This window comes from Bos taurus, chromosome 11, assembly GCF_002263795.3.
Source record: "Bos taurus isolate L1 Dominette 01449 registration number 42190680 breed Hereford chromosome 11, ARS-UCD2.0, whole genome shotgun sequence".
NCBI classification, from domain to species: Eukaryota; Metazoa; Chordata; class Mammalia; order Artiodactyla; family Bovidae; genus Bos; species Bos taurus.
In genome coordinates, this window is record NC_037338.1 from 80,883,213 (window position 1) to 80,897,714 (window position 14,502).

General features: G+C 37.2%; 1 protein-coding gene across 1 annotated transcript in view; it reads left to right on the forward strand.

Annotated features, from left to right (window-relative positions):
- Positions 1 to 14,502, forward strand: part of SMC6 (structural maintenance of chromosomes 6) — a 75,067-nt gene that overhangs the window by 31,329 nt on the left and 29,236 nt on the right. The window contains exons 9-17 of the mRNA XM_002691475.6: positions 2,366 to 2,485; positions 2,587 to 2,685; positions 5,787 to 5,933; positions 6,346 to 6,434; positions 7,126 to 7,290; positions 7,684 to 7,862; positions 9,178 to 9,382; positions 12,450 to 12,564; positions 14,131 to 14,291. Of these exons, the coding sequence (XP_002691521.2) occupies positions 2,366 to 2,485; positions 2,587 to 2,685; positions 5,787 to 5,933; positions 6,346 to 6,434; positions 7,126 to 7,290; positions 7,684 to 7,862; positions 9,178 to 9,382; positions 12,450 to 12,564; positions 14,131 to 14,291 (1,280 nt within the window). The remainder of the gene's footprint in view (positions 1 to 2,365; positions 2,486 to 2,586; positions 2,686 to 5,786; positions 5,934 to 6,345; positions 6,435 to 7,125; positions 7,291 to 7,683; positions 7,863 to 9,177; positions 9,383 to 12,449; positions 12,565 to 14,130; positions 14,292 to 14,502) is intronic.

Genomic DNA, 14,502 nt, shown 5'->3' on the forward strand with positions numbered 1-14,502 from the left:
AATACCTAACAAGATTCTTGGGGTCATGTACCTAACTATGCAGCAGAAAGCACATGGTAAATAATTGAGTATGGTGAGTGCTCCTAGAGGAGTTAAAGATTAGTTTTAATAGGTTACTAGCAACAAGGGGCAAGTCAGGGGCAGTGGGAGGGGTGTAGTTATTAAGTAAGTAATGCCTCAGGTAAGACGTGAAGGGTGAAGAATAACAGACAAAGGATGGTGAGAGTGAGGAAGTGTGTTCCAAGAAATAAGCACAGATGGAGTTTTGGGCAAGAGAGCATTTGGTGTTTCTAAAAAGCTGCAGGAATTCTACATTGTCTAGAGTGAGGAACACAAGAATGAGAGTTAGAAGGCCAGGTTGTGGGGGAGCTTTGAAACTTAAGGGCAGTACAACACATGAAAGTGGATGGCTTGACTGAATGTATATTTTCAGTAGATCACTCTGCTACAGAAGAGAGTGAACTACTCTAAGGACAGAATATACATAGAGAGATCAATAAAGAAGGTATTGTTGTCCAAACAAATGATGACGATGAGGTAAGTTAGAATAGTGGCCATGGTAAGATGGAAAAGAGCTTTGAAATGGTTTGGGCCAGTGTTACATGGAGCATGGAGGGTAGTGGTGAAAACAAAAGCCAGATTTGTGGGGCTGAAAACCAGGAAGAATGGAGGAGCTAGAGATAATTTTCATGAAACTTAGATGTAAAGGGGAAACCACTTTTAGAGAAAAAGGTGGTGCCTTGGGGTGGAAATTGTTGAGTTTGTTTGTAAATGGAAAAGATAAGTAAAGATTTAAATGTGATCCTGGAAAGGAGTCAATGAAAAGGAATAAGTGGAAAAAAGATGAAAAGATGGGATGAAAAATCAACTAATTTAGACCCCCTCAGAGGGCAGATGAGGAAAACAATGAAAACAGTGAGAGACTTTATTTTTTGAACTCCAAAATCACTGCAGATGGTGATTGCAGCCATGAAATTAAAAGACGCTTACTCCTTGGAAGAAAAGCTGTGACCAACCTAGACAGCATATTAAAAAGCAAAGATATTACTTTACCAACAAAGTTCCCTCTAGTCAAAGCTATAGTTTTTTTAGTAGTCATGTATGGATGTGAAAGTTCGACTATAAAGAAAGCTGAGTGCTGAAGAATTGATGCTTTTGAAGTATGGTGTTGGAGAAGACTTGAGAGTCCCTTGAACTGCAAGGAGATCCAACCAGTCAATCCTAAAGGAAATCAGTCCTGAATATTCATTGGAAGGACTGATGCTGAAGCTGAAACTCCAATCCTTTGGCCCTCTGATGTGAAGAACTGACTCATTTGAAAAGACCCTGATGCTGGGAAAGATTGAAGGCAGGAGGAGAAGGGAACAACAGAGGATGAGCTGGTTGGATGGCATCACTAACACGATGGACATGAGTTTGAATAAACTCCGGGAGTTGGTGATGGACAGGGAGTCCTGGCATGCTGCTGTCCATGGGGTCACAAAGAGTCAGACACAACTGAGCGACTGAACTGAACTGAGAAGGCAGAAGAGGGACTGGGCAGGATCCAAATAAGAGGGGGGACTGGTCTTAAGTATAATGAAGCTACCTCTTCCTTTTTAGCTGGAGGAAAAGACTGCTTTTCAGTTTATATATCAGGTTGTTGAAAGCTGTAAGAGCTTGCTTTCTACAGCTTCTGGATTCTATGAAAATAGGCATTAGGGAGGAGTGAGGGATTAGGGTGGTAGGTATATGAGGTTTGAGGAGAGTGATAATGGATTGAAATAATCCTGAAGAATGGGAAAGTGACTTCGATAGAGAAACACACTAAGATCCACAGCGAAGTCCCTATTTGAACACAGAAACTCTGAATGGAGAGGAGAGGCTCTCCAGTCAGGTGTGCAGCTTTAGAAGCTGTTCGTATATCACTGTAGTTAGTTTTTGCATAATTTTATTGATTAATTATTAAGAGAAAATTTTGATGAGAAAAAATATAACATTTGATTTTTAGAAATAAATTTCTTTTGACCTTTCCAGTATCATTAAAATGGATCTAGTGGTATACTTCACGCAGTCTGTCTCTTAGATAGGGAATTGAGAGAAAATGAGAAAACTGAGTTTTTGTGTGGCCTTGAAACTTTTATTCCTTCATTCTTCCTCATTTGAAGACTAGCCGTTTTTAGAGTGCAGAAATTAACAAAACTATTGCACATAGTAAAAGTATACCAAAGAAACAAAAATATTTTTATTTCTGCTCTAATTAAAGAAATAATTGCCTAGCAGATCTTTTTCAGTACTTGTTTAGGCAATGCGTTCAAAAGAAATATATTGGCAGAAAGTCTGTCTTTTTAGTGTTAGTAAGAAAATTTTTTTTTTTTTTTTAAAGCGACTTAGTGAACTAAAGCGCCAGTGTTTGGAGAAAGAAGAACGTTTTCAAAATATCGCTGGCTTAAGTACAATGAAGACCAACCTGGAATACCTGAAACATGAAATGGCTTGGGCAGTGGTAATTTCACTTAATTAATTATTCACACATATTTGTAATATGCAGAATATACTTGGTTATAGTTGGTCTTATATGTGACTCGCTATATAATTTATTTTTAGGTCAATGAAATTGAAAAGCAATTGAATGCTATCAGAGATAACATCAAAATTGGAGAAGATCGTGCTGCTAGACTTGAGAGGAAAACGGAGGAGCAGCAGGTGATTACACTTTTTTTATACCGAGGTAGAAGTTGGTTGAGTGGTAAATACGGGAATGATTTTCTGTTGAGGGTCCACATGGACCTTTGTACCATGAGCAGACGCACTTATATATTTACCTTTCCATTCTCTCTCTCTCTTTAAAAGTTACGTTTACACAATTCTGGAGTTATTTTCTATTTGTTTATTTATTTATTTGGCTGCATTGGGTCTTAATTGTGGCACCCAGGATCTTCATTGCATCGTGCGGGATCTTTTCCATGTAGCACATGGACTCTCTAGTTGTGGCACCCAGGCTTAGTAGTTGTGGCCCACAGGCTTAACTGTTCATGACATGTGGGATCTTAGTTCCCTGACCAGGGATCACATTTGTGTCCCGTGAATTACAAGGCGTATTCTTTTCTACTGGCCACCAGGGAAGTCCCTTCCCATTCTCTTTTAACAGCTTTACTGAGATACAGTTCATATACTGTACAGTCCACCCATTTAAAATTTACAGTTCAGTGGGGTTTTTTTTTTTTTTTTGTATGTTCACAAGGTTTAATAGCCACCACTGTGGAGTTCTCTGCTGTCTTGCCAGAAATAGATCTAACCTTTCTTTATAGGAGCCCCCATGTACTCAGGGTGACTGACTTGCATATTACTATTTCGTTCTACTTAGCTTATGAGCTTCTGGCTGCCAGGCTTGGTTGTACTACAGCGTGTAATCTTTCCCAGCTTGCTTTTTCCTGTCTACCCCTAAGATAAGCAGATAAGTGTTTTTCCTTTTAAGAGCTATAGCACTAATCCATGAAAGGTAATAGAGGAGTGTGTAAAAGAACAGAAATGGTGAAAGCAGTACATTGTGATCTCTGGGCTGAATTTCTTATTCAATCTTCAGCTAGTAAATGGAAATTCAACCCCACCCACCTCTCTCACTTTACTTTTTTCCATTTCTGAGAGAATATTCTGAAATTTTCACTCGATTTTTCTCAGCTTCGTTTCATAGCTTGTCCTTGGGGAAGACCTTGTTGGTTTCCTCTTTAGATATTTTCTCAATCTAAAAGTGAAATCAGTTTTAGTAATAAATGCTCCGTGTTTTTTCAAATGAAGAAAGGAGAATCTTGAGGCTGGATGATACTTAGTTCTGTAGGTATTTGCTCTGCTTGAGTATTTAAGTATTATACTGTGTAGTAAGTGGTAAATTTCATTAGAGTATGGATTGTCTTAATTTATATTTATATTCTTCCCACCATATCTTACATAAAAACCTTTTGTATAGTATATACTTGTTTATAGATTATAGCATAACTATTAAAGAGAAGGCTTCTGAAAAAATAGTATCTAAAGCAGATTTTAAATTTGTACTCACCTAATTTAAAACTGAAAATAGATGAATTTTGTTTAGTTTGTGTAACACCTGAACCAACTTTAATTATTATTAAAAACATACAGATTATACTGCTGATGTCTTCATAATAAAAATACACTATTATTCTATATAATGTTTCCTAAATGTCTTACATAGTTACAATCCCTAATCTGTATCTCCTATTCAGACTTTTATCTTGAGCACTTGATTTAAATATCTGTCTTCCTGTCTTTACCTGGATGTTCCAGACACTTCAAACTTAGCATGTTTAGTTGAATAGCTATGAAAGATACTTTACAGCCCACAAAGCTTGAAGGATACACTATCTGGCTCTTTCTAGAAAAAATTTGCTACTCCCTGATCTGAAACATTTTTTAAGTTTCAGCTTAAATGCTGCTTTGAAAGCATTCCTGACTTTTTCTGACAGACCTGTGAGTTCTTCCTGTGTGCTTTCACTATTAGAAATATACATACCCTACTTAAGCATTATTGCATCCAAACTGTATAATCCACATGCATGGTTGTTTCTCTGCTAAATTGTATCTGTCTCCCTTTACATTTACTAAATGTGAATTTAAGATTAAAATATATTTTAGAATATCAGAGAAATGCAAATCAAAACTATAATGACGTATCACCTCATGCTGGTCAGATTGGCCATCATCAAAAAATCTACAAATAATAAGTGGTGGAAGAAGGTGTGGAGAAAAGGGAACCCTCCTGTTACCACTGTTGACAGGAATCTAGATTCTTTCAGCCACTATGGAAGACAGTGAAGTTCCTTAAAAAACTAAAGATAGAGTTGCCATATGATCTAGGAATCCCACTCCTAGGCATATATCCAGAAAAGACAGATGCACCCCAGTGTTCACAGCACTATTTATTATAGCCAAAATATGCAAGCAACCTAAGTGTTCATCAACAGGTGAATGGATAAAGAAGTGGTATGTATATACAGTGGAATATTACTCAGGCATAAAAAAGAATGAGATGCTGCCATTTGCAGCAACGTGGATGGACCTAGAGATTATCATACTGTAAGTGAACTAAGACAGACAGACGTTATATGTGGAATCTAAGAAAAAAAGAAACAGTACAAATGAACTTATTTACCAAACGGAAACACCTCATAGACATAGAAGACAAAACAAATTTATGATTATCAGAGGGGCAAGGGAGGGGGAAGAGTAAATTATGAGTGTGAGATTAGCATTAACATACTATATACAATAGACAAGAAGGACTTACTATATAGCATGTATGTGTGTGCTTACTCAGTTATGTCCGACGCAAGAATACTGGAGCATTTTCATTGCCATTTCCTACTTCAGAGGATCTTTCCGACACAGGGATCAAACCTGTGTCTGTTATCCCTCCTGCCTTGGCAGGAAGATTCTTTATCGCTGGGCCACCTGGGAAGCCCACTGTATAGCATAAGGAACCTATATTCAATATCTTGTAATAACCTATAATGGAAAAAAAACTTGAGAATGAATATGTATATGTATAATTGAATCACTTTACGGTACACCTAAAACTAATGCAATATTGTAAATCAACTATACTTCAATAAAAAATATATATATTTTAGCATTTTATATAGTTACATTTATCTAATTACTGTCTATAGAGTTTAGTTAAAGCAAAATTAAGTTTATTTGAAATGTGAACCATATATAATTATTTTTTTAACTTTTCTGTTTATTGAAGACCAATAAAATATATTCCAACAATGTTAATTTTCTTAAAGGTCAGACTTAATGAAGCAGAAAAAAAATACAAAGACATTCAAGATAAACTAGAAAAGATTAGTCAAGAGACAAGTGCACGAGCGCCAGAATGTATGGCACTGAAAGCAGATCTTACTTCTAAGAAAAGGGCCTATAATGAAGCTGAGGTGAGAGAAAAACTTTCATATCAAATATAAATACTGCTCCTCTGTCCATGGAACTCTCCAGGCAAGAATACTGGAGTAGGTAGCCATTCCCTTTTCCAGGGGATCTTCCTGACCCAGAGATTGAACCTGAGTCTCCTGCATTCCAGGTGGACTCTTTACTGTCTGAGCCACCAGGGAAGCCCATTAAAAACTTCATCATATCAAATATCAATACTGTTTGTTTATTTTTAAAAGTAGAGGTTTTGTAGTTATGTTGATTTTGGGCTTTAAAAAATGTTACGATTTCATGTGGCCATATATGTACTTCGTTTAAGTATATATTCAACCTTTGATTTGACCATTTGGCAGAAGTGAACTTGAATAGAGTATTTGTTTTTTTTATTTTACTGAAGTGTGTCTGATTTTTTGTTAGGTTTTGTATAATCGTTCCCTAAATGAGTATAAAGCATTAAAGAAAGATGATGAGCAGCTCTGCAGAAGAATTGAAGAACTGAAAAAAAGGTAAGGTAGTTACTTTGCAATTTTCATTTTTACCTCATTTTGTAATAAAGTAATCCAAGTGAAATGGAGGAAGTATTTTCTTTTCTTTTTTTTTTTTTAATTTTTTGTTTCGTATTGAGGTAGAGTCAATTCGGGCTTTCCTGGTGGCTCAGACAGTAAAGAATGTGCCTGCAGTGCAGGAGACCCAGGTTTGATCCCCTGTTCAGGAAGATCCCTTGGAGAGGGGTTCGGCTACCTACTCCAGTATTCTTGCCTGGAGAACTCTATGGGCCGGGGAGCCTGGCAGGCTATAGTCCATGGGATCACAAAGAGTCGGACACAACTGAGCAAGTTAACATGCACACACACATACACACATGGTGGATTAAGTGTTGTGATAGTTTCAGGGGAACAGTAAAGGGACTCAGCCATACATATACATGTGTGGCTTTCTCCCCTAAACTCCCCGCTCATCCAGACTACCACATAACATTGAGCAGAGTTCCCACGTACTGTACAGGAGGTCCTTGCTGGTTATCCATTTTAAATATAACAGTGTATACACGTCCTTCCCAAACTCCCTGTTTCTTCCCCCGCCCCGCAACCATTAAGTTTCTCTACTACTGCAGAGAAATTTTATTACATCGCTTTATGTTTTTTACAGTGTTAGGCTTTTAACTTAACATTTCCGCTTTGGATTATTTACTCTTAGTGCCGATCAGTCTTTGGAACCTGAACGGTTGGAAAGGCAAAAAAAAATATCTTGGTTAAAAGAGAGAATAAAGGCCTTACAAGATCAAGAAAGTTCAGTCAATCAAGAGATCGAACAATTTCAGCAAGCCATAGAAAAAGACAAAGAAGAACATACCAGGATTAAGTAAGTGTCTACATCCTTATATTTTTTCAGTTATTTGAAAATTATGTAGTTTTCCTCTTTATGAAAATAAAATACTTGGTTTTTATTTTGTTCTTTCTCATAATAATAAAGTATTATTAAAGTATCTTTCAAAATCACTTTCCTAATAAAACTTCTAAACTTGTAGAATTGGACAGTTTCTGGGTTTTCTTGTTTTTGTCACTGTTGCATTATTTTTAGTGGTCTTCTGACTGTTTTTTCCTGGTAACACAATTGTTTTCAAATAAAGAATCTGCCTTTAGTTCTTAGGATAGCTGTGTCATTTATTGGTATGCAGGTGTTAGGGGAAAAGTCTGGATATTTCTGTATAACATTTTCATGTACCTATTCTGTTTTTCCACTTGTATTTTTTAGGAGAGAAGAGTTAGATGTGAAGACTACACTGAACTTTAACCAGAGGCAACTGAAAGAATTGAAAGATAGTAAAACTGATCGACTCAAAAGATTTGGCCCTCACGTTCCAGCTCTTCTTGAAGCCATAGATGATGCCTACAGACGGGGACACTTTACCTATAAACCTGTAGGCCCATTAGGTATTTGTCACCAGTTAGTCAGGATATCATAAAAATTAGAAATGTATTTTTATTTTCAGGAAGGAGTCTGTTGAATATAATTTTTTTTAAGCTCTGTCATCAAAGAACCATGTAGTTGTGTGTAGACTTTGTACACATTCTAAGAAATAATGATAAAATCACTTTAAGCTTTGTAACTTTCCTCTGGTATCTTCTAAGCACAAAAAAATCAAGAGAACTTAGGAAAAGGAAAAGTAGCTATAGAGTTAAATAATCTGGTTCTGATTTTTTTTCCTGAATGAATAAATCAATAAACTAATTTGCATGCAATTGATTAGTAGGAAGTTTCTATTTAGATTGGACCACACTATTTTTGAGTTCTCTTTCAAATATAAATCTGGAATTATTTAACTATCCTCATATGTACATGAGAAAAAAATCAATTGAGGGACTTGCCTGTTGGTCCAGTGGTTAAGACTTTACCTTCCAGTGCAGGTCTGTGGGTTCAATTCCTTCATGGCCGAAAAACCAAAACATAAAATAGAAGTAATGTTGTAATAAACTCAATAAAGACTTTAAAAATAGTCCACATCAAAAAAATAGTTATTAAAAAATACATTGAGTTTTGAGGAGTTATTTTTAATTCTGTACATCATTAGGTGAAAATGATGCTACAGATACATTTTTAGTACAGTATTATATACTGCATTAAGTATTGTAGTAATGTCTCTTCATTTAAATGATATGTGTATACCTCTATACCAGGATCTATTTCAATAGGTGAGGTATTTTTTTCCGTCTCTAAATCTAAAATTTCAATATTAATCAGTTTCGCATTAAACAGTAGAGTCTGTAACCCTTTTGGCTTGATTTTCAAAACCATTCAGAGGCTGAATTAGTTTACACAAAGGAAAAACACTGTTGATTTACATTAGAGCAAGACAGCTTTTCATAGGATTCGGTGTTTTCCCCCCAGTGTATCCAGTGGGATGAGGGTATTTCCCATTTGATTAAAATAAGATCTGTAATATTATTTAAATTGCTTAGTATGAAACTATTTTAAAGTCATTTATGAACTGTTATACAAAGATAATAGTTTCCCTGGTGGCTCAGTTGGTAAAGAGTCCACCTGCAATGTGAGAGACCCAGGTTCAATCCCTGGGTTGGGAAGATCCCCTGGAGAAGGAAATGACAACCCACTGAAGCCTGGCGGGCTACAGTCCATGGGGTCACAAAGAGTCGGACATGACTGAGTGACTATCACTTCATACAAAGATAGTTACATTAATGTTTCAAGTATTTAACGGGCATTTTAATAGCTTTCTCTCATTTTTAGGAGCTTGCATTCATCTTCGGGACCCTGAGCTTGCTTTGGCTATTGAATCTTGCTTAAAAGGACTTCTTCAAGCCTATTGTTGCCATAACCATGCCGATGAAAGAGTGCTTCAGGCATTGATGAAAAAGTTTTATTCACCAGGGACCTCACGGCCACAGATAATAGTTTCTGAGTTTCGGAATGAGATGTATGATGTAAGACACAGGTAAGGCATCAGTAATTATTTAAAAACTGTTCTGGTTTTGTTTAGTCATGTACAAGATCAGAAAGAATTAGAACATTTTTAATGTTAACCATGTCTACACTACTGATCTGTAAAAATTCCATCAGCTACATCTTTAATTTGAATCTAGGCATTGAAGATACATAGATCAATAAATGAGAGATACTCCCTGCCTTTGAGGTCCTTACACGAGATCTGTTGTGGGAGACATACCAGGAAATAGACCTTGTGTGGCTTAGAAATTGTACTGAGGAATAAAATGGTGCATACCTATCCATGTTAAAAAGGAGGGTGTACAGCAGAGCTGTGGCACTTATTGGTCACAGTTCAACTAGAGGTGGTTTACAGAGTCCATAAAGAGCTGTGGTTGTTTTCTTTGATCTTTGTTTGACTGTTTACTTTGACCCTAACAAACCTCAAGGGCACCATACCCAAACTGGCCTCTTTGTTAGCTGCTAGCTAGCTAACAATTTACTCTCTTACACACACACACACACATATATGTATATGTGATATATATGTAAGGTATATCTTCCTACATATATATATATTCCTCTGTATATATATTTTCCTATTACTAGATTACAGTTTAAAATTTTTTTTTCCTCTCCCATTCCCATTTTTTTCTAATGAATACAATTTTTGCTTCTTTCAATTAAGTCTTATATTTGGAGACATGAAAGATGCCCTTTTTTTAAGCATGTTTTTTCCATATTTAATTTGATTGTGGTATTTTTCCTTTTACTTGGCTTTAGAAATCATGTTTTATTAAGATTTCTTCTAAGCTTAATTAGGATCATCAAAGCATTTTGTCCTGTAATTGCTCCTACCACTGAGGCTTGTCATGCTTGCCTGGAGTTTGATGTGCGGTTTTTCCTTTGTCCTCACCCTCTTTAGGCTTCTCCATTTTGTTGTTGCGTGAGCCTGTTTCATACTTGTCCTTTCCTTGTCTCATGATTGACCCCTTATCGCTACTATTCCTTCTTACTTTTAGTTCTCCTATACTGATTTTACCACATGTCAGCAGGCAACTGATTGTGATATAAATTAAATATGAAGTACATCCCAGGGCAGTAGAGCAGAAGGAAGAGGTGGTTGTGACTGAGAGCTTTAGAGCTGGTAGGAGCAAGCCCATCCAGCGGTGGCACATGCCTACTTGAAAGTACTTGCTCCTCCCCAGCATAGAACCTGTGCTCTCAGTGGACTGGCCAGAGTCTATGTTTTACCACAGTTCCCTTCCACATCCCCTCCCTCTTAGACTCCTGCTTCCCACCCTCTCTCCCCTCCCTCCCTGCATTGTTTCACTGACATTGTTTGACATTTCTACAGCGCCCACCCCATTCTATCCTATCTTTGCTTTTACTTCCGCTTGATCTCTGTCCTAAGGTTACTATCCTGTTTCTCTGCCTCATTTTACAGGAAGGACTGCTTAGAAGAGTCGTCTCTGTCACTCATTTCTGTCTTCTTCCTTGAACCTTACCAGTCAAGCTTGTAGAACTTCATCACATCCCAGAACAGCGCTTGTCTAGGCACCAGCGAGCCTTGCTTGGCTTGGTCCTGGAGTCCTTCCTTGCTACTCACTGACTTGACCTATCAGCAGTATTTGCCGAAGTGTGTTCTCATCCTCTTGAGGCCTCGCTGCGACCTCTCAGGCTTACATGATCTGCCCTCTTGCCTTCTGTCCTGTCCTGTCCTCGTGTCCAGACACACTTGCCACACTGCTTGTCAACTGCATACCAACTTCCTGGCTTCTCCAACAGCCATTTTCAGGGTCTTTGCAAATGCTGCTCCCTTGGCGTGAAATGCTCTTCTTCAGGGTGCTAATGTGACTCCCATTACCTTAGGTGTCTGCTCATTGTTATCCTAGTAAGGCTTTTCCTGACCTTTTCTGTGTGAAAAAGTACTTTTCCTTGCTTTTCTCTCTCCCTTCAATAGACTGTAAGCTTCATGGGGAGAAGGATATAGTCTGTTCTGTTCCTATCTCCTCATCCTCTGAACAGCATTTGGCACATAGTAGGTGCTCAGAAAGTACATGGTGAATTAATAACTAAGTGAAAAACATACACACACACACACACACACACACACACGTATTTTGTTTTGGAATTCTGGAACTAAGCATTATGAATGCCATTGCCATTTCCCCATGTCTTTTAATTAATTGACTTTTATGTATATGTGGTAGCAGTATAGGACTTAAGGAAATTGTAATAATTAGTTACAGGGGGTGACAGAATATAATGATTAAGAATCTGGGTTCTAGAACTGAGCTGCCTGGTTTAAATCCTAGACTGACCTCTAAGTTAGCTTTATGACATCAGGGAACTTGCTAAACTATCTGAAGCTTCTTCACTTGAAAAAAAAGTATAATAATGTTACCTATCTCATATAGTTGTTCTGAGAATTAAATAAGCCAGCACGGTCATTTGTCTTTTGGTATCCACAGGGGATTGATTCCAGGGCCCTCTGTTGGTCAGAATCTGCAGATGCTCCTGTCCCATAGTCGGCCCTCTGTAGCCACAGTTCCTGATTCAGACAAGCATGGATACTGCAGGACCTACTGTATTCACTGAAAAAGAATCCATGTATAAGTGGACATGTGCAGTTCAAACCCGTGTTCAAGGATCAGCTGTACTTAGAACAGTGCCTAGTATGAAATGAATGTTTGCTAATAAGATAAAATTAAGCCTATTACAGGTGTTTTCAAATGTCTTCCATGTCTTGTTATTATCCATCATTTCCTCAACCTATTTAAAATATATATCTAATATATATAATAGAGCTTCCCTGGTGGCTCAGAGGTTAAAGCGTCTGCCTCCAATGCAGGAGACCTGGGTTCGATCCCTGGGTCGGGAAGATCCCCTGGAGAAGGAAATGGTAACCCACTCCAGTATTCTTGCCTGGAGAATCCCATGGACAGAGAAGCCTGGTAGGCTATAGTCCATGGGGTCACAAAGAGTAGGACACGACTGAGTGACTTCACTTTTACTTTCAATATATATAATATTAAAGTTGGGTAAGTTAATCCTTATGTATTTTTGTCTCCTAGAGCTGCATATCATCCAGAGTACCCAACAGTTCTGACAGCGTTAGAAATAGATAATGCAGTTGTTGCAAATAGCCTGATTGACATGCGAAGCATAGAGACAGTGCTGCTAATCAAAGTAAGTCCAGATGCTTCCTGTGTTTTATATTATTTTTAAATTTTCTAAACTTAAATTGGTTATATAAATTCTACTTAAGTACTTTACTTGATCTTTTATGAATTATTTTTCTTAACAAAAACCTTTTAGCTCTGTAAAATAAATCAATGTTTACTCTTTATCAGCATATGTATTTCCGTGTACTTGTTAGATTGTATCGCCAGTATTGTGTTTCATCTATTGGTATAAATTTGCTGAGAAGGGACAAGGAAATTCAAAACAAATCTGTAATTAATACAGTCTATTTTTCTCATTAATAGAATCTGAGAGGCAATGATAGCAGTCATCCAAATGTGTACATGTATATTGCAAGTTCATATTGTAATTATCTGTGGGCTTGGCCCTCTGATATTTTAGACAGATACGTGAAAGAAAATAATGAAGTCCCCTTGTAAAGATCTATTCCAGGAAAGGTTGATAAGGCCTCAGTTCAGTTCAGTTCAGTTGCTTAGTCATATCCAACTCTCTGCAACCCCATGAACCGCAGCACACCAGGCCTCCCTGTCCATCACCAACTCCCAGAGTCCACCCAAATCCATGTCCATTGAGTCGGTGATGCCATCCAACCATCTCATACTCTGTCGTCCCCCTTTCCTCCTGCCCTCAATCTTTCCCAGCATCAGGGTCTTTTCAGATGAGTCAGCTCTTCGCATCAGGTGGCCAAAGTATTGGAGTTTCCCAAAAAAAAAAAAAAAAAAAAAAACAACAAAGTATTGGAGTTTCAGTTTTAACATCAGTCCTTCCAATGAACAACCAGGACTGATCTGCTATAGGATGGACTGGTTGGATCTCCTTGCAGTCCAAGGGACTCTTAAGAGTCTTCTCCAACACCATAGTTCAAAAGCAGCAATTCTTCTGCGCTCAGCTTTCTTTATAGTCCAACTCTCACATCCATACATGACCACTGGAAAAACCATAGCCTTGACTAGACGGACTTTGGTGATAAAGTAATGTCTCTGCTTTTGAATATGCTGTCTAGGTTGGTCATAACTTTCCTTCCAAGGAGTAAGCGTCTTTTAATTTCATGGCTGCAATAAGCCTAATCACCTTACTTCCTCTAGGAAGTAAAATATTAAAGATTTCCAGGTTTTCCCTACATAATTCAGTGTACTAATCTTTTCTTGGAATTTGCTCTTCACTCATCTTTTCTAGGGTGTAAAAGACATTTAGAAAAAAGTAAGATTTCATTTTTCTATGAAAAATAAGATTTCTAAGGTAAATATTATTATATGAAAAGGTACTTAAGATTTTTTATTTTAATGGACAGCAGTATTAGAATTTAAAAATAAAATATGTCAGTTTGTCATAGAACATTGTTTCCTATGTTTTTAAGACTTAGTTTAATTCTTTGAATCTTGAAAACAGTTTTTTAAATTCTTCTACTTATCTTCATGGAATTATTTCATTGGAATGTTTAAACAAAAATAATTGAATCTTAAACTAGTGATAGGTAACATTTTGAAATTATATACAGTGGAAATGCTTTGGCATATTTTAAAAATGTATTTTTCCCTCTATATTTTTTAGAATAATTCTGTAGCTCGTGCAGTGATGCAATCCCAAAAGCCACCCAAGAATTGTAGAGAAGCTTTTACTGCTGATGGTGATCAGGTTTTTGCAGGGCGTTATTATTCATCTGAATATACAAGACCTAAGTTTCTAAGCAGAGATGTGGATTCTGAAATAAGGTTGGTATGCAATGTAGCTTTATTGTATTATTCCCACCCTTTCCTTTTGATTTATTTACTTTTTGGCGGTGCTGGGTCATCTTTGCTACAGGTAGGCTTTCTCTAGTTGTGGAAAGAGAGAGCTACTTTCTAGCTGAGGGTGTATGGGCTTCTCATTGCAGTGGCTTCTCTTGTTGCAGAGCATAGCTCTAGGGCGTATAGGCTTCAGTAG